At 32.9% G+C, this 21,799-nt stretch overlaps 1 protein-coding gene across 1 annotated transcript; it reads left to right on the top strand.

Annotated features, from left to right (window-relative positions):
* The first annotated feature begins 20,754 nt into the window (after nucleotides 1-20,754).
* Nucleotides 20,755-21,555, top strand: LOC140879157 (uncharacterized). The gene has a single exon (XM_073282820.1). It carries the CDS (start codon nucleotides 20,755-20,757, stop codon nucleotides 21,553-21,555), a length of 801 nt encoding a protein of 266 aa, XP_073138921.1.
* The last annotated feature ends 244 nt before the right edge of the window (nucleotides 21,556-21,799 follow it).

The raw sequence follows: 21,799 nt of genomic DNA, 5'->3' as shown, positions 1-21,799 counted from the left end.
TGTTGCTTTATGTGGATGACATTCTGATAGCTAGCAAAGATATAGCAGAAATCAATCGGTTGAAGGACAAACTAAGTTCTGAATTCGAGATGAAAGATCTAGGGAAATCCAAGAAAATCTTAGGCATGGATATCAAGAGATAAAGACAGTCAAGGACTCTTAACTTGACTCAATCAGCATATCTGGAAAAGGTATTGCTGAGATTTAACATGAATGTTTCTAAGGCGGTTGGCACACCTCTAGCACAACATATAAAACTATCATCTGAAAAGTCACCAAAAACTGAAGAGGAGAAGAAGGAGATGGAGCACATACCTTATGCAAGCGGTGTTGGTAGCATAATGTATGCTATGGTCTGTAGCAGACCAGACCTTGCTTATGCTATAAGCATGATTTCCAGGTTCATGTCAAATCGTGGAATTGAACATTGGAAGGCCCTGAAGTGGGTATTCAGGTACTTAAGGGGGTCCTCAAGTCTGGGATTGATCTTCAAAGGACAGAAAAGTGAGACAAATCCTATAGTGGGATATATGGACTCAGACTTTGCGGCAAACTTGGACACCAGGAAGTCACTAACAAGTTTTGTATTCACTGCATTTGGAACAACAGTAACATGGAAAGCTACCCTACAATCGGTGGTTGCTCTTTCCACCACAGAAGCTGAGTTTATTGCTGCTATAGAGGCTGTCAAGGAAGCCATATGGTTGAGAGGATTGGCTTCAGAACTTGGATATGATCAAGGACCAATTGAAGTTTTCTGTGATAACCAGAGTGCTATACATCTAGCCAAGCATCAAGTGTTTCATGAACGGTCCAAGCATGTGGATATCAAACTTCATTTTGTGAGAGATATTGTTTCTAAAGGTGATGTGGTGTTAAAGAAGATAGCAACAGAGGAGAATCCGGAAGATGCCTTAACAAAGTCACTACCACTTCTCAAGTTCAAGAAATGTTTTAACTTGATAAGTGTGAGTGAGGATCAGTGAGGAGAAGATCAGAAAAGACAAACACCTAGCCCAGTTGAAGACAAGGTGGAGATTGTGAAAATGTGTCTTAAACTAAAAGGCTTTTAATCATTCATTCTTTCTAGCTTGGGCTCGAGATATTGGACTGGCCATCTTGTATCTTGAGCTTAATCTATTAAAGACCCAAATCAATTGGATTAACGGAAAGAAGTTAGTCAGTTAAAAAGGGGAGGAAGGAATCGAAGGAATAAGAGGGAGAAGAGAGTTGCATTCAAGAAACACTCCAGTCCAAGTTCTTGAAGTTGATCACATCAGAAATCAGAGGAAGCAGAGGGAATCAAGAAGTATAGGAAGCAAATGTTGTACTTCGAGAATTAGCTTGTATTATAGTTGTTTTGAAGATCAAGATCTGTAATCTGTATTTTTTGGAAAGAAGATCAATAAAATGGTGGGGTGTTCGTCCGTGAATGTAGATCATTTATGATCGAACCACGTAATCTGTGTTGTCTTGATTTCTTGTGCATTTTGGTTTATTAAACTTCTTAATCTTGTTCTGGGTAGTGTGATTGAATTGATCCAGAGGTATATGGTAGAGTACTGTGTTTGGTTTCTTGTATCAATCTGTGTTGAATTCATAGAGCTGAGAAGTGAGTTCTCTGGTTGAGATTGGATAAGTGATTACATTTGTTAATAATATGTGTGTGTATCTATACTATATATAATAGTTGAGTATCTTAGAGTGAAGACACCAACTTTTTTTTCAAAGTTGTCCTTACACAATATAAATAAGAAAATTTGATTTTATTTATATATTTTTTTTTCATATTTTTCTCAACTAACCATTATAGATAAGATAAAATGATAAGTAACTGTTATACACACGAAATGCGTGTGTGCAGGTATGCTAGTATATATATATCATATATATGAGTAATATATAATTATATTTTATACTAATAATTAATACTTTGTCTATAAGTTTATGAAGTTTTTTGATTGAAATAGATTTATTTTATTATGATATGTTTAATATGAAAATACATTAGTATAAATATTTTTGATTAATAATTATTAATTAAATACAAATTGATAAATTTTATCTTCTGTGAGGATATTTTTTTTCCCTAAATATTATCAATATAAATTTTAAATTAAATTTAATGATATTTTTTAAATTTTAAACTTTTAAATTTTTTTATTTAATAAAATTAAAATTATATAATTTCTAATAGATACAATGAATCCAACCCGAATTGAGCCCGTTAAATTCATGATGCGGAGAGAGACGGGTCCAAAGAAAGACAAGGCGGATTTCGGATTTAGCCAAACTCGTCCAAACCCACGGCTTTGTTATCCCTAGACGTAATAACACAAATAGGAATGAAACACACACCTCGGTAATTAGGGCGGCGAGATTAGCAGTGAGTTTGTTGTTAGCGAATGCAAAGGATCCGAAATTTTTTTATTTTTTATTTTTGACAGCTGCAAATGACCCGATTAAAGATTAAACGGCCACGATTTACTTGAACCAATACATCCCAACCGTCGGTAGTTATTACCCTACTTATATATTTTCGTATTGCTCTCTTTCTCTAATCCTCTCAAATTCTCAATATTGGCTCAGGTTCGTACTGTTCTTACGCTCGATGTGATCTAGGTCATTAAAATTGGGTCAAATAGTAAATCGTTTTTTTAACATGATTTTATTGTTTGTTTGTGTATTTTAATCGATGTTTATATCTTTCATTGATTGTTTTTGGTATCCAAAATTTTCGAAAATTGTAATTATTTGGTATTTGGACTGTTTTTTTTTTTTTACTTTATTCTATAATAATTTTTCTTTGTATATGCTATTTTTAAATTATAATTTGTATTTGTTTTGTAACAAAAATAAATTATTTATGTATCTCTTGTTGGTATGTCTTTTTCTTAGAGCATCTCCATCCGTTCTCCATTTCGAGAAACATCTCCAAAATGGAGAACCCAATTCACTTCAACTCATCTCTATTTTAGAGATCCAAAATAGAGATGACTACCGTGATTATGGATAATCACGGTAGATTTGAAGTGTTAATTTAGAGAATGATTTTGTTGCAAAAATGTCATTCTCAAATATTGCAATTTAATCCTTTTGTATTTTTTGAATTATTTTTTAGTTCAATCATATATATATTTGTTCATTTCAATTCTTTCATTTAATTTAATTTTTATGGTGTTTTTTTAAACTTCTCATATATCTCGATTTATGTATGTATTTTACTGTTTTGTGAATGCTTGCAATTTGATGTAAAATAAATGTATAATTTTATTTAAAATAATCAAGTTATCTTTAATTTAGTTTGTTTATATAATAATTATTTTTTTATGTTAAATAATTTGAAATTAAAAATAATAAAATAAAAAAATTTATTAAAAATAGAGAATATAGGTTTAAAATAGATAATTCAATATTTTATTTTGGAGAATAGAGCACTCCAAAATAAGAATAACATTGGAGATACCCTTTAGTTACAATGATTTGAAAATTTGAATACTAGCTAGAGGAAGTAAGGGATTGATTGTATGGATATTTCATGAAAAAGATTATAAAAGATCTTCCTCTAATATTTAGTAGAACTTTTGATTTTTTCGAGATGAAACTTCGTCTTATTTTGAGTGTGGAAGAATTTTCCCACGAGTATTTTGAATCATGTTTCATGATGTGGTCTGGGTTAATCATTTGTGGATTTTCTTATCTGATTTGGGTTCTCTTAAGTTTCAAACTTATTAATAATTCTAAAATATATTTACCACAAGAATAATAGTGAATCGTGCCTATACTTATGAGTTAGTATGGACCACAAAAAAAAAAAAAAACAAATAAACACGATCGATCTTGATATAATCTTATTCTTATTATACGCAGGGAGCAAACTCCAAACGAAGTGGAAAAGGAGGAGATCATACCTGCGAAGAAGCGGCGCCGCATCACTGTCTTCGTACGAGACCAGGAAGGAACGAGGGAAGCTTTCAGGATCAAGAGAATCGCACCACTGGAGAAACTTATGGATCTCTATTGCCAACAAAAATCCGTGGCGAAGCACTTGTTTTACTTCTATATCAATGGGAAATATATCCGGGGGAAGCAAACTCCGGACGAGCTGGGAATAAAGGAAGGTGATGAGGTTGAGATACACTCGGTGAGGAAAATGTTAGCTTGCTAGTTGGTCGAGCGTGAAGATATTTGGGAGAACTCATAGGAAGCATTTTTCAAATTTTTTTTAATAGAATTTTGAAATTTTTGTTAAGGAACATGCATGGTGATGTAATGTTTGCTTTCGATTTGATACAAAATGAACAAGAATGTTTTAAATGATTTACTTAATTGTTTGCACGATTTACTGCCACACCAGGTTTTGGTTTATTTTGGACAAATATATAAGGGCTTTTGTGTTTTATTATCTATCAAGCATAAATACGTTTTTTATTCATATAATATTAATATTAAAATATAAAAAGTGGAACTATTTCAAAGGCACAGAATATAAAATTTAAGCTGATTTTTTCATTAAATATTAATTCAAGAATATTGAAATTTTAGTGTGAACCAAATTCAAAGTTTTACATTGTTAACTGTCAACTTTATCTTTTATTTATATTTATATTTTGAGAAATTGGCGAGTATTTTGTAAATTTATTTATTATTGTTAAACTTCGTGCATACTCGATGAGGATATAATTCCAAGAAGTTTGATGTCCCAAAATTCTATGTTTTTATTTGTTTGTAGCTAGATAGATGAATTGGAAATCTTAATTCGTGAATATTCAAATTCCAAAATTCTTTGTTTTATTAGCTTGTAGATGAAGTGAAATTAATTTTTACAAAAAAAAAAACTTAATTTGTAGAAAATTAAAAGACAGAATTTTTAACTTATTTTCAATCACAACCTTTACGTTTGGAAAAAAATTATGGTATCATGTGTAACACCTCAAATTTGACTATTAATTATCTCCATAAATATACATACCACACGGGTGATCCTTCTAGAGTACTTATATTCTCACTCACACACTCTAAGAACTTGTCAAGGAGTCATTCATCCAAGTTCCAAACAATGACCACAAGTCAAGCACTCCAGAATTTGGAGTTTTTAAGTTATCAGCTCCTGAAAAGAAGATACATGACATTGTTGATATGAGTAGTATCTATCAAGTTTTTTAAGTTGTCTTGAATTATACAACCTCATACTAATGCAGTCTTAGAAAATATATCTCTCATTGCATTGTGAGACAAGTTAATATATTCATATTCTTTTTTTTTTTTTCATGAACATCTGTCAAGACACACTCGCAAGGGCGTAGGTATGTAGGGGCAAAGGTGGGCTCTTGCCCAGCAGAATTTTTTGGTTAAAGTGTTTTTTTAATTAAAGCTCAATACTAAAGAATTCTAATTATTTACAACTTTTGTCAAATAAATCAATTAATTTCTTGATTTTTTTTTATATAAATGAAAGGTGCTCAACTCTCTAACCCAACAATTTTTTTCTTCTCAATCTTCTTATATTGATTTCGATTTAACCACTATTTGTTGCTTGTGTTTTTAATATACGAAAATAAAAATTTTTGTCTCACTATATTTTGTGATATAAATTTAAGTGAAGTTGTCGAACGAAGAACCAATATTTGAATTTTGATTGTTTTGAATAAATTAGGTATTGTATTTCATATCCAAAATAAATTTATCATCTTTTATTTTTACTATTTATTTAAATTATAAATTTAAAATTTATAAGTATTAAAATGGATTTGGAGTTATTTACCTGACAAAAATATAATATAAGATGTCATAACCTCAAATCTTATATGCATGAAAAAATCTTTATATTTTACTGAAATCGTGCTATTTAGTATTTTTAGATTTATTGACCATATTCAAATGTAATGTGCTGCATTTTTTTTATTTTTTTTTTGCATTTATGCATATGTTATGGAAAACAAATTGCCCACCAGATTAAAATTTTCTAGCTACGCCCCTGCACGCTCTCAAACTCTTGACACAGGCAATATATCAATACCCGCCCTGTGTGTCACATCATGTATAAGAGAATTTATATACATATATGTGTGTGTGGTTAACCGCAAATGTCTTTCTCCATCCATCATTTGAGTAACCTACATTCTTGAAGTGGTTTCACCATCATGCACTATATCCATGAATACATGCACTTCTTTTACCAGACAGGAAAGTAATGAAAAGGTTGCAGGTCTTTGCATAACAAGAAATGATATCAAGTACTCTACAACACTAATTGAGTTAGGCTCAATCATTTTGTTTTTTTAATTGGACATACTGCAAACAAAAGCAACACCCTTTAATTTGTGTAGTGCATTTCATCTCCTCCCTTTTGATTGTGTCCATGCACACTCGATAATCGACCACAAGCGTACTAAAATCATTATTAGGATACGTCTTCGAGTCTTTTGATTGGTTTTTCATGACCATGTGTCGTATACACATCATCTCGATCGAGAACTTATCATTATTTTCGCACCAAGAAGATCGATGCATAGGAAACTTAGAATTATCATATATATTCATCTCTTTTGCAATTTTAGTCTTTATGTTTTTAAAATTGAGACTTAATCTTGTATATATATTTTTTTTTCAATTTTTTGGTACATTTTTCATCAGGAGGCATCGCACACGTACATGAATACCAAATCGGCGCTAGGTTGACGATGACATTGCTACATGGGAAAAAATGACCAAAAGTACAATATATTTATAAAAATAAATAAAAGAAGAAATTGCATATATCACCCCTGTGAAATCCCGTATTCGCTGATAACTCTTGTGAAATTTTTTTGAGCTAAAAACCCCCTGTGTTTCCGAATCTATAGCACGCGCACCCCTCTTGCTGTGTTTTGTGGCTCACACGCTGATAGATGCAAAAATGCAAGGGTTTTTTTATAAATTTGGTCCAAAATATCCTTAAATCATACCCATTCAGTTCGGCCATTGAACTCGTTACCTTCATCTTCTCCGATCACGACTCCGGTCAGCCGTATTTCCGACATTCCTTGCTTGATTTAGACTCCTCTTCACCTCCCCTACAAGCCTCGACATTTTTCTCTTTATTTTTTCCCCTCAATATGTCGAGCTACAGCTCCAATCTTACGTTGGTACTCACCACGAAGCCGACTAGTTTTCCTTAATTTCCGACCAACTCCGACCACCAATCTTCCAAAGAAACCCCGATCTGTGACCCTCTCTTCCATACGAACAAAACACACACATCAATTTCTCTGATTCTTACTTTCTTTGGAAAGATAAGATATGGGCAATTTCGTCATTTTTATGGTAAAATTCTGAATGGTATGCGTGTGCTACAGATCCGGAAACACAGGGTGTTTTTAGCTCAAAAATATTACACAAGGGGTTATCAGCGAACTCGGGATATCACAGGGGTGATATATGCAATTTTTTCTAAATAAAACTGAAATTTGATAATATTAATAACAAAATTACAATTTTTTCCCTATCCGGATCATCTGCTATGGAGAAAGAAACAACACATGATACTGAGTATTGAAATAGTTTTATCTAATATCACATGATTACATAATTAATTATTTACATGAAATATTAAAATTCATGTCTATTTCAATGCACAAGACCAATTTTGTTTCTCTCTCCACATAAAATGGTCTTTTTCCCAATTTTTTCATATACTATATATAAAGTATAAGAATGAGTTAGCTGGTCTCTTATTATATCCAACTTTAAATTTAAAAAAACCCCACAAAACTGTCAAATTTCATAAAAGACATCAAATTAAAATCAAGTACGACTTTTAAAAATAAATATTAGATTATATACACGTAACAAATAATAATAGTATATTACGTTATATACGTAATGTGTATGCGCGCTCCGTTACGCGATCGTATATATATATTTTGAGATATGGTTAAATTAATACCATGACCACACATATTGAATATTCTTACCCAATGCAAGGTTGTGTGATATATTTATTTTTGTGCCATGCACCTGTCGCTCAATATACAAGGTTTTTAAAATATTCAACTCATGCGTGCACCCATCCGACTGGCATAAAATATGAAATAAATAACATATTGATAAATGGGAAATTGTCTAATTCAGACTCAAGTTATAAAATATTTAAATCAATACCATCCGATACATACTGAGCAACAAACATCCATTAATAATTCGACGGTAAGAGCTTTGGTTTGTGCAAGCCTACTGACGCCTCGTGTCCGCAACTGTGTGATTAGCTTTTATAGAAATTAGGATTATTTTTCTTTACAAAAAAAATGACTAACTCCGTTTATTCTAAAAATCCACTGTAATCTATTATAAATCATTCTTAACTTTCATTTTTAATCAATACAGGATAAGGATAAGTATATTTCGAATTTACGTATTGTGACTAAAAAAATGGTAATCAATGATACAATTTTTCTGGCGACGGATCCAACCCAAACCAGTTCCCAAATGTTCCGATCCAGTAACTCGGAAAAAAGAGAACTTAGACAAAAATATATATGTACTTTTGCATAAAATAAGAATATATATGTGTGTATATATATATATATATGATAGGGTTAGGTTTCAAATTAGTAGATAGGAATATTAGGGGATACATCCAATGTTTCATTACTTGCCTAGTCTTTTCTTTATGACATAGGCAAATGGACCAACCAGATTCCCCGGCGGCTGCCGCAAAAACGTTCACTCATATGCTCTTCAATTTTGAAATAATGAGAATGATACCAAAGTTCCATATTTGACTAGCCTTTCGGTGCTTAATTTCTGTCACTTTTACTATTCTTTTTCATGTTTCTCAACACCTAACATGGAGAGGTAAATAACTCTTTTAGTCTACTAAATTTTCTTATTTCAGCTTCTGGTTAATAAAGTTTTCAGAATTTGGTTTTTGTGTAATAAATTTGTTTTTTTGACTTTCAGTCTTATTTCTCCGAAGTGTTGACATGACGACAAAAAATGTTGATGTGATATTGAAAACTACTCATGTATTTAATGTCACGTCAGCAACTAAAACAAAATAGCTAAAAATAAAAAGTTAACGTGTCAAAACTAAACTTTAAAAATTCAGTCGACCAAAACTCAAAATTGGAAGAATTATTTGACAAATTAAAACAGAAATTAAGGTCATGCTAAGTACTTATCCTATTGATTTGGTGAAGCCTCAATACTTATCAATTTATTTGTTTTGATCATAACAAAAAAATTAGTTAAATTAGTTATATACTTAATTATGCACAATTTGAGGCAACACCTCCCATATTTGGGAGAGGTGATGTCACTTTGACTAAAGAAACAGTGATAGTTTAATGATATTTTAGTGTAATCACATGCAGCTACAATTAGCGTTGGTCGTCGGGTAGTCATTTTGAATTTTTGATTACCCAAACCCAACTCGAAATTGTCACCTTCATAAAACATTTTCAATAGAATTGGTCATGTCTTTTTTGAAATAAAATGTCTCTTTTGTATTTCTTTATTTTTCTGAGTAATATTTCTTTAATTATTAATTATATAAAATATGAAACTTAAAAAAAATGGAGAGTTTAATATATGTTGGGGATTTGACTTTGAACATCTTAAGGTAGTGTTTTGGCGAGTTTTTAGAAAGCACTTTTAAGTTTTTCTTTTACAAAATTTCAAAATTTGGTGAAAGAAAACCGGATAAATACTTCTTAAAAGCCCAAACATTACATAAGTACAATCGTCAATCGGGGTAAAAAATGGTCCCACGTAACTATCTTATAGTCTAAAATAACAAAATTAGATGAAAAAAAAAAAGAAGAAGAAGCAAATAATGTTTTTATCACATTTTTATTAATCCATGAATTATTTATTTCAATTGGAGAAGAACGGAGAGGGAAAAAAAATCGGGATATAGAATTCATAATGGCTAATTTATAATTTATATGTTTCGTTCACGTATGCACCATTCAGGAACAAAACCAAGAAAGATATCCTAATAGCCAAAAATACATTCAAGTATTGCAAGATTTGAATCAAATTACCACGAAATATTCTGAAAAATATTAAACAATTTTATATTTGCAATTCCATCCAAAAATATTAAAAAATATTCACACATCTATCCAATCCAAAATGATACATCTACATATTAGAATATTTCATGATATCTGTAAAGGCACTATCCCAATGATAATAAATAATTTTCTACATTCAAGAAGAAGGTTTTACATTTGTTTCAAACTCAGACATGTTATCCAGTTATCTCAATTTGGGGCACTGGCTGGATCAAAAAGCTTGCGACAAATGACAATGAACCAAGGAGATGTACAAATTGGTGGAGTGGCTGAATACTTGACCAGTATTCAGGTGTACGATTCCTCCTATCAACAATTATTTTTTAGACTAACATGTCACACATGGCTTGCCCAGTGCGATTTACATTACTAGCAGGGCCGTCTCCAGAAAATTGGAGACCCTAATATAATTTAAGTTCTATATAAATTTTTTATTAAATATAAAAATATTATATATGAACTGGTAATAAAATAAATGTAATGATCACCAATTTATAATGTAATAAATCTAGTTAATGCAATTCTTCTTTTTCTCTTTGAACTTCTAGATTCAAATTTTCTTTCCTTTGTCATAATTGACAATAAAAATCTAATAGAACAAATACAAAAAATAATTTAAATAATAACAAAGATTGATTGCTGATATATGAGATTTAATATAAACGTATTTAGATCGTAATAAAATATTAAACATTGATTTTATTTACTGTTAAATTTCTCAAGAAAGAATCAATACAATAATTTCATGTAATAATCAAAATTTCAAATTCTTGCTACTAAAAATAATGACATAAATAATTGTATTGAAACTAAGTAAATATAAATAATTGATTTTTGTTACAAAAATATCTAACAAAACAAATACAAATTATAATTTAATAAATACTAAAATATGCATGAAATAAAAAATTCGAAAACCAAGGTCCAAAAATCAAATAATTAAAAATCAAATAAAAACACAAATCGCGACATACAAACATATATACAAAAAAATCAAATTCAATAAAAACGACAAGATAATTGACACACTTTGAGTAATCTTACTCACTTGAAAGAAGAAATTTAATGAAAAAAGAACTTTGTATCCTAAAAATTGAGGGTTAAATTTTTTTTTTTGTTAACAAATAAAGGAAATGGCCAAAATCACAAAAAATAGAAACTTTTCATATTTTTTTTAAAAATATTTAAAGACACCTGACTATAAAAAATTTTAAATAGAAAAAATAAATTATACATATATAGTTTTGTTTTTTAATTTGAGGCCCCACCCTAGGAAGGTCCTAGGCAGCTGCCTATCCCCTAGGGCCGACACTGATTACTAGCGTAGTTTGCAGGTTATTACGTTAATTCGGAGGTTTACTCAGTGCGTACTAAAAAGTAATAATTGCGGGTTCTCATGTCATAAAAAAAACAAAAACAAAAGAAGCCTACGACAATAATTTGTTGCATTATTTTAAAATAAATAGATATATGTGTGTTTAAAATTAGGCATGAGAATTATAAATAAAATAGATATCATTGACTATTAACTAATATAGATTGCGAGACTCTCAAAAAAAAAAAATATAGATTGTGAGGCTCCATGAGTACACTTTCTGATTTTTATTATTAAAAAATATAAGTGAAAGTGAAAACAATATATATGTTACCTTAGCCTTAGGAAATCAATAAATCAATGTAGACTAAAACAATACATGACAAGCGGGAACATGTTTCTATTTCTCGCCTTTATGCTTTCAACAGATTGGGCACACAACTATATAATTTTTATTTTAAATAATTTTTGGAATATATATATATATATATATATATATGTATAAATATATATTTTTCTCAAAGTGACGTATCACAAACTGAAAGACATGATTGTAATGACTCTCTCTTGGTAGATATCAATAAATACATTGCATGCCATTGTTGAGCAAAATGGCTTAAATGTTACGTTTTATCAATGATGGAAGTAGTTGTAATAATTTTTATTGAAAATAAAAATATATCTTTTTGAATCAATAAAAATAATATCTTTTTGTATGGTGAGTTGATTTCGAAGGCGGGATAATCATAATTTCGGTGTCGATTATTTGGGGTCAAAACTATTATGATCTATCTTATTTGTGATGTACCTAAATGGCTATCTAATTTATGAATTTTAGACGGTTTTTCTTATCCCCTCATGGGATAGTTCGATGCTACCCATGGGGTACTATCCCATGGGTAGCTGTCATGCCTTGATTGGCTCAAGGCATATGGGCCCCACACATTTTATGTGGGGTTCACATCATTGGGTCAATCAAGGCCTAACACGCTGCACACAGCATTGAATTTTCCCCCCTCATGTTGAAATATTTTAAAAACCAACGGAGGCATAACTACATAGAAATCTGATTGTAAATTTGTAAGATTTACAAAATGCTATCATTTAAAAAAGTCATAAAAATTATTAAATTTCTGAATTGAATACATTTCACTTTTTTTTTTTAAATTCATCTCAACATTATTATATGAGTAGGTCTCTTATGAAATTATTTAATCTATATTCATGAAGTTGGTCAAACACCCAACCTATACATAAAGAGAAAAATAATATTTTTTCACTAATTAAGTCGGATAAAAGATCCTCATCATAAGATAAAACGTGCGACACTTTCACATGAGTTTTTGCCTAAATCATAGTTTCTCCTGAAATCTTGTATTTCTCTCACTGGGATAATTGCATATTTGATGTATTCTATATTATTTGAATGTGAACCATTTTGATCTCCCTTTATATCCTAACATCCCCATTACGCCATTTTGTCAACTTTTAACGACGATTTAAGAAAAAAAATATAAAATTCATAAAACTAAAAGGGTTTTTTTTTGGGCAAATTATTTTAAAATCCCCAAACCCAAACATTTCTTTCTCTTAACTCCCTACACTCCAATTTCTTTGTTTTAACTCCCTAGTGGTCCCCAAATTTATCTTAATAAAGTGTTTAGCATTTAATCCTTTGTACGTGACATTGTTTTACCTATCGAACCAGTTCAGGCTAAGCCGAACTATCGGTTACGCAAGGTTTCCAGCCGATATACTCTGGATTAGGGTCCAACATGCTTCCGTAAGATGAATTAAATTCAAAAACCTCTTTGACCATAGTGTCATCGGGTCATACCTGCCGAGTTTTACGAAGTGCTCCTCACACTCCAACCACGCAGTCGCAACAGATGGTTTCTGCACAAGCTCCTTCAACGACACCCAGCACAGCCTTAATTCGTTTTCTACCTTAAGGCGTATGGTATATGAATTTAAGTATAAAATATGAGTATGAAAGAACAAGAAACTTTAGAAAAATTATTCAGACATAATATTATTACATAAATCAACTCCTTTGAAGAGAAGAAGACAACTTGTTTAGCTACTCATAGTAGCTTTGTTCTTCAAATACATAAAAGAAAAATTTATACAATAGAAAGAGAAATTTTACAACAATTTATTTGTAAGAAAACTGAAGGGAATTATCGATATCTTCAGCTTCCTTGAACGCTTGTATTTATAGCTGAGGTTCCACTCGTTTCACCGAGAAACTTCAGGAAATCTTACAGCTGTTTGTCTTGTCCTTCTATGCCATTATTAATGGCATCTTTAGCTAGTGGATGAATCACTCGTTATCCACCTTGTCTTGTTATGCCATTATTGATGGCATCGTTTGTTGGTGGAGGAGTCACATGTCGTCCTTTTTCTTTTGGCTCTATACTCCTCACATGTCTTCTTTATTCTTGTCGGGGCATCTTCTGCTTTTGCAGTGGTCCCCTAAAAAAACGTATCTTTGGTGGTCCCTGTCCACCTTTGCTTGTCTCGAAAAAATCTTTTCGATCCGTTCGGGGTCTGAATGTTTTTTCGAACTCTGGCTCCTTTTGATCAGGACATTCTGGGCAGATAACCTCTGACCATCTTCCTATGTGAGACATGTTACAAAATTTTCGACGAGTTTCTTTACTCTCCGGCAACTTGTTGTTCCACAAAAAGTTTCTCTTCTTTTCGAAGAGTTCTTCTGCGAAAGCCGTAGTTTTTCCTGTCATTGTGTTTAACAGGAACGATCCATTCACAGAATTTTGGTAGAATTTGAACGGAAATTTGATTTTGTCCATCTCGGTGAGACAGACCCAAATACCTCATGCCCTTCAGGTTGAGATTTCATTTTCTCCAAAAGTGGACACCAAGGGTATTTCTTCAGCTTTAGGATCCTTGATAAATTTATGGCTCGTCAAATCAGGTCTCCTTAGCTTGATGAAATGAAAGGGTTCGTGTGATCCTTTCCCTGTTGGTTCTGGAGCTGCACTGAAGAAATATAATTCTAGCATATCTCCTCTGGACAAATGATCATTATTTGCCCATGTTTCTTGAACTGCTTCCTGGATCCATTTTGGTAACTGTGATATCTCCGGAAAGCTAAGCGACGTTGTATAAACTGAGGCCAAAGCCCCAAATTCATACCAGAGCTTTACATCCTTAGGATTGACATTGTTTTTTAGCTAAACCCTTGGATATATTCCTGCAACATCAACCCTGCAAGTGTTCGGATTGATTTCACTCCTTGTCTTTAATTTCTCCCACCTTTGTTGATAAACCTGGAATGGAGAAATAATAGCTGGATTAGTATCAATCTTAGATTTACCCTTGTCAGTGTTGGGCCTAAGATTGATCTCTTCCTCTTTTACCCCAGAGGCGGAGGGTTGACTTGATGAGTTTTTCTCATCAATTGTTGCTTCATTCAATTCATCAAAAGCTGATTGATAGATTAGCACTTGTTTCTTGGGTTTTGGAATCCTCAACCTTTTGTTCTACAACCAGTGGCTGTAATTTTTCTTCTTGTAAAACCAATGGTTTTAACATATCATGTTTATGAGAAATCAATGGTTTCTCTATAGCCTTAACAATTGGCCCTTGAATAGCAGCCCATAGTTGAGTTTGAGCTTGCATACATCCAGTAATACGATTAGATACTTTGATCTGATTTGCTTGTTGTAACCTGCCAGCCATTTCAGCATTAATGACTAACTGGTTGAACTCGGTTTGAAGCAACCCAAGGTGTTCCCTGAGATGCCTCTGCATTTTCATGATGGAATCCACGTCACTGCCTTCCATCTCTTGTTAAGAAATCTGCAAGAATATTTTCATGAGATTTAATAATAACAATATCAAAAATATAATTTTGACATAATGCTTGCCATCTTAATAACCTAGCTTTCTCAGGTTTGGATTCAATCTTATTTCTTAAGAAAGCTTTTACCTGGGTGTTATCAACCTTCAGCGTGAATTTTTTAGCAAGTAAAAATAATGGCCATTTTTCAAAAGCCCTTTTAACTGCATAGAATTCCTTCTCGTTGATATGTCATCTGATGGCCACAGATTCTGAAAAAAGACCGCTACAATATCTGCATGGTATTTCTCCATCCGGGGTGATCTTGGTAAGGACTGCAGCCCACCATTCGTCACTGGCATCCGTGAATAATACCAGATCATCTTCATCTACGAGTATATCCATTTTTGGGAGATTCTTACATATCTCCTTTAATTGGTTTACCCCTTTAGTATGGTCATCGGTCCATATAAATCTGGCATTCTTTTTTAACAAAGGACTGAACACCTTTCTGTATATTGGTAGGTTGTTTATGAACATCCCTGCAAAATTAACTACTCCTAAAAAACTCTGGAGTTGCTTTACATCTTTGAGTTTATCTGGAAAATTCTTTTCCTTTTCCACAATATGGAGTTGTAGAATTATTCAAGTTTCATCAATCTCAATACCAAGAAATTCAATTTTTCTTGTTGCTATGACTGCTTTCTTTTCAGATAAAACCAGTCCTTCTTGTTTACAAATCATAGAGAAAATCTCTAAGTGTTTAACATGTTCGTCTATGTTTTTTGATGCTATAAGAATATCATCAATATAAACAAACATAAAGTTGAAGTAATCTTTAAAAAGATTATCCATCTTTTTTTGAAATATTTGGGGTGCATTGGCTAATCCCATAGGCATAACTTCCCAAATATAGTGTCCTTGTGGAGTAGAGAAGGCTGTGAATTTCTTACTGCCTTCTTCCATTCTTATCTGGTAGAATCCAGACTTACAATCAAATTTTGAGAACACTCTAGCATTTCGTACACAGCTAATTAGATGTTCTCTACTAGGTATGAAGTACCCGTCAAACTCCAGGATTTTATTAATACCTTGGTAGTTAATAACTAACCTGGGTTTCCCTCTTTTTATTTCACCATGCTTTCTGACCAGAAAACCTGGGCTACTATATGGTGAAACTCCTTCTTTGATTAGACCAAGGTCCAAATGTTCCTTGATAATCATTCTCATATCCCTTTGATCTGTTATGTTCATCGGGATATGTTTATATCTGACGAATTCATACTCTTTGCCTTCCTTTAGAGTAAGACTGGCTTTGAGTTGATTTCTATCCCACCATGCCAAAGGATGCTCATTATAACTTTCTTTGAGCCTCCTTTTGACATCTTCAAGGGATACCTTATTTTCTAACTCTATATCTCTATGATTTAGAGTTACCTTGAGAAGCTCCATATCCTCTGTTTGGAGTTCTTGTTCTGTTATTATTTTCAACATGGTTTCTCCAAACCTTCTTGGATTTTTCATTTTTGGGTGAAAAAGTTGTCCCTTATCACCACACTGGCTGCGAAATATTATCGGCAATTGTCGATAAAAAGCAACTTTGAGTCTTTGAACGATAATTTTATGATCACAAATTGTAGTGAACATAAGTCTTCTTGACTCATTGTCTTGTGTGTACTTCTTAAACATTTGTAAGAAGTTATTTCCTAACAGGATATCAGCTCATGTATCATGGAAATAGATTGGTGGTGTCTTTACCTTGTACCAAGGTGTCTGACCTGCTCCTCCTATAAGGATCTCTGCTTGTTTTATTCCTTTGCAAAGAATTAAAATTCTTCGAGAGAAATCTCGTCCAGCAATTTTTGGCAAATCTTCTTCACATTTTCAGGGAAGACTCCTCTTTTTGCTGTACAAATTTCTGCTCCCGAATCAATATAAACTGCAAAGTATTCAGCCTTATATTGTTCATACAACATCCCTATCGGAATGTATATGGAGAAAGGACTTGTTGTAATTTTTTAAAGGGATTACTAAATGGCCCAGCCATTTTTAACAGATTGTGTTGTAACTCAGTAATCCGATTAAGACTATTCACATTTAGTCTTCCTAAGGCTTCAGAAGGTAGAGTATGGTTACTCCTTTCTACCTCTTCAATGCGATCTAGTAAATCATGTTCATGACTTACTAATTTCAACAGCTGCTTCTTCCTCTGTTTGTAAACAGAGTTCTCAAATCTGATTAAGGGATTGTCCCTTATCCAATTCTCTTGGTTTTCCATTTCGTAGAATTTTATTGAATCCTCCAAGTCTTTTCTTTTGCCATGAACTCTATTCCTTTTTCAAGGCATTTCCATGGTTTATGGTCCTCCAGAAACTCTAGGCCAAGAATGAGCTGATCCACTTCTTTTCCTGGAATTCCACATATTTGAACTTCCAATTCTCTAATATTTATCAATCCTTGGTAAGTTCATTTTTCATGTTGTTTCAAATAGTAAATCGAGTTACAAGGGAATTGGTTCCGATGACTTGTAATATCGAATACTATTTTCACTTCTTTCCATCCTTCTGGAGATCTAAGTTTTCCTATTATAGAAAACTCTTTTTCTTCTGGTGGAATTTCTTGAATAGGATATTTGTCCCATCTCCTACTTGTCATTCGGTTTCCTTGAAAAGATAACCTTCGAGGTTCTATTTTAAGGTCTCTATATAGAACCGGTCTGTCTTGAATTTGAATGTCTGTTTCCTGAATTAAAGAAAACTCGATTCTTTCTGGGTATATTGCATGAGCAACTTTCCCAAAGATCTCTGAAATTTCAATGAACTCATTTCTAATAAATAATTCAGAATGATGAGTATTAGAAAGAGCATATGAAATTTGATATGTAATAGAATATGGTCTATTACCTTCCTTCATTAGTCTCTTTTTCTTGAAGTTTTGATGCAACGTCAAGGCTCGACTAAAGCCCCTGTCAGCTAAATTGTAGGCTATTCTTGGATAGATAACTCCTACAATTTTTCCTGCACAAAGATTTCCTGAGATAGTACACAGGACAACATCTTGAATATTCCCCATTCTTTTATCGCATACTACGATATCTATGGGTGAATCTATTCCTTCTTTAAAAGTTGCCTTGATCATTATTTGGATTGCTCCAATATGAATCCAAGACATCGTCCTTGCTACCTCACCTTTCAACTTTTGCAATTCCTCTCTTATTTCTTCAAAAGGAATTAACTGCATCTCTATTTGATTACTTGTTAACTCCATGGGGATTGCCATTTCCCTTCTGGATATTTTGTAAATCAAATTATGTCTTCTTTGTCTAAGCCCTAGGTTGCCTAAGACTCTTTCTACTTGTCCTGCCGAAAATCCCTAGTACTTTTGTAACGTTGAATTTTCTCTCATAATCCTTTGGACCATATTATGAGATATCGTGGTTTGGCTAAAGAATCCAGCCAACCTTTCATGTGTTTCATGCCGAAACACTTCTTCTCTATTCTGATTCTGATTCTGATCCATCCTCAGAATCTTCTTGACTAAACAATATCTCTTCTTCGTATATGTTTTCATCTGAGGGGATATCCTCAAATTGATATACTTGGACTAGATCTTGAAAGAAGACCGCATCATCCATATCTGGTGTTGCTTCAAAGAGTTTAACTCCTTTTTCTCGTTTTCTGGACAATTTGTAGATATATGTCCTCTTGCTCCACATGTCCAGCAGTTGCAATCTTTGAAACTTTCACTTGCTCTTGTATGAGTTCTTCTGAAAGTTCTTCTTGATGGTGTTCTTTCCCTGCTTTGTGATGAGATTGTTACTGGGGATGTTCTTGCAGGTCCACTTCTTCTTCCTGACCTATAAGATCTGGCCTTTTGTTTGGACCAAAATGTTCTTGGTTTCCAAGAACTTCTCATTCTTTTATTGTAGGGATTACTTCTGAATTTCTTCCTTTTAAATCCCTGTGATCTGTTTCCAATGATCGTTGGAAGATCATTATCTTTACAACATAAAGGTGTACGTTAATTTATACCCCTTATTTTCTTGTAGTTCTTATGTAATGCTGCCATATGGCACCATTCTGCCAATTTTCCTTTCAAAAAGGACGCGCATCTTGCCAAAGTGTCAAGATGACCTGTAACGTATTCTTTAATCAGCATTTCTCTCCAGGGACTTGATATTTTTGCGAAAAATAGCTGAATAGCTACATTTTCCTCGACTCCTGAATTCCATCTGTATTTAGTGAATAACATAATGTATTCATCAACTAAACAGATATCATGTAACTCGAGGCTATACAGAGCTTGAGTATATCTTCTCTTTTTCTCTGTATCTTGATTGTTGAAATAGTCTACTCCTATGAATTGTGCTTTAAATAGGGTGACCATTCTTTCTCCAATTTCGCTGAGGGATTCTCCTGCTAAGATTGATTCCTTCGTATTTGGCATAGTCATCTCCCAAGCAATTTTGACAGATCCCATTAGACTCATTTCTAGAAGTTTAATGAATCATTCTTTATTGAGATTTAATGTCCTTGCTGCAATTCTCATAGCTGACGTCCAATCATCTATAAGATCTTCTCTGTTTTTGAAGTCCAAAACATCAAGGTTTAACATAACCCCGTAAGGATGTATTGGATCTAAAACATTTTTTTCGTAAGGAGTTTGATGGAGTGGGATTTTACTTCTTCTTGATCTGGTTCCTGCTGGATGTGAATTTTCTCCAACCTGAAACTCACTATGTGGTTCTTCTGTTTTAACCGCATATCTTGGGGGATTCCTTATGGGTTGTTCACCCTCAGGAGAATTCATTTTTAGATCTACTACTTTGAGATTCGCAAAAGAATCCGCGAGATCTTGTAGATCCTCGAGATTTAATCTCTCTAAAATAGTCATCAGATAGTGTTTTTCTCTGATACTGCTTTTATAAGATTAATCATCCTTTCATCATCAGTTAAAGGTTTTTGAACCATTTTGGTTTTACCTTTCTGATGTAACAACGGTTCGGTACCAAACGAGAGTGGTAACCTTCCTCCTGTATTTTCTTTTCTAGAACCTGAAGTTTGTTCTAGATTTGTGATTTTAGTTTGAAGATCCTTTAGGGTTACACCATTTTTGCGGATGATTCAAGTACCATAATTGAGCACAAACATTGCATAAATGGAGTACATAAATGCATAAATTGGGTACAAGAATTAAACATTGGATTTGACCAAGTTTGGTGGTCCTAGGGAGTTTTATAAAAGAATTTTTATTGTAGGGATTTATAAAAAAGTTAGGTTTGGATTTAGGGATTTATTCACAATTAACTCTTTTTTTTTCCTTATTAAAATCATATTGTAAATAATAGAGACTGATAAAATTATTTTGACCCAAATAATAAAAGCTCAAAAATGCTCTGTCCCTTGGAATCCCATGCTCCAAATCTACACCTTCCTTCTCTTCACATTGCTCTTTTTGCCAACCAAAATCTAGAAAGTAAATAAAACAAAGATAATCTTGATTTTGTTCATTAAATTTTTCTCATTACTATAAATCTCTTCCTGCTGCAAAATCTTCCCAATTCTTGAAAAACAGAGATGGCCATTGATGTATACTCAGAAATCTCAAGCCCTGTGATAAGTCCAAGAATCTCATTCTCTCTTGATCTCAAAGAATCAGATTTCATCCCCGTAAATGTTCAAACAAATCCACTGATCCTGAATCCCACCATCGATTTCGATTTCTGTATAGCTCCCCATTTTCCCCATCAAATCTCCTCCGCCGATGAACTCTTCGCAAATGGCAAACTCTTGCCTGTTCAGATCAAGAAAACGGATCAAACCCTCCAATCTGAGCCAAAATCATCCCCGGAAATCGTCGAAAATGTGACCGAAAACACGAAGAAGAAGAGGCTGATCGAGTTCTTATCCACAGGTTTCGACGCAGATGAAGAAGAACATAAAATATCATCGTCATCAACAACAGCAACAACAACAACAACAACAACAACAACGACTACAAAACCGTTTTGGCAGTTCAGAAGAAGCGCGAGCTTGAACTGCGACACCGGCGGAAGCGGCACGAGGGGATTGCTCCGATCTCTGGAGTTTTTTTCACGGAGCAACTCGACGGGTTCGGTCCGGAAACCGATCCAGAAGCAGAATTCGTCGAAAGAATCATCCAATTCGGGTCCGAATCCTCTGTTCTACTACTCTCCAAGCTCATCAAAAAGGCCTGCAATATTGAAGAAGAATGGCAGTAGATCGTGTAACAGCAATGGGATTCGAGTGGCTCCAGTTTTGAACATTCCAACAGCTTATATCGCAAAAGGTACTGTTAACTTGTTTGGGATTGGTTCGTTTTTCAGCAGTAAAAAATCAAGAAAGAAGAACAAATGATTCTTCAAATTTTCTATTTTTTTTTTAAATCTCTTTTGTACAGTTGATGTTTATCGTTAATTATATTTTTTCCGAGTAAACCTGATTAATTATAAATTTTTTTCTATGATATATGCCCCGGGTGACACAATTTTTTTATTGAATTTTTTTATATATTAATTTTGAATAATTTTGGATTAATTTGATATTAAATCGAGTAGCTCAATTCAAAAAATTGAATTGATGGACTTAAAATTCTAGTCCA

Source organism: Henckelia pumila, chromosome 2 (assembly GCF_033568475.1).
Source record: "Henckelia pumila isolate YLH828 chromosome 2, ASM3356847v2, whole genome shotgun sequence".
NCBI lineage: Eukaryota > Viridiplantae > Streptophyta > Magnoliopsida > Lamiales > Gesneriaceae > Henckelia > Henckelia pumila.
Note: the sequence above shows the minus strand (reverse complement) of the source record. Positions and strands in the feature narration are given on the sequence as shown.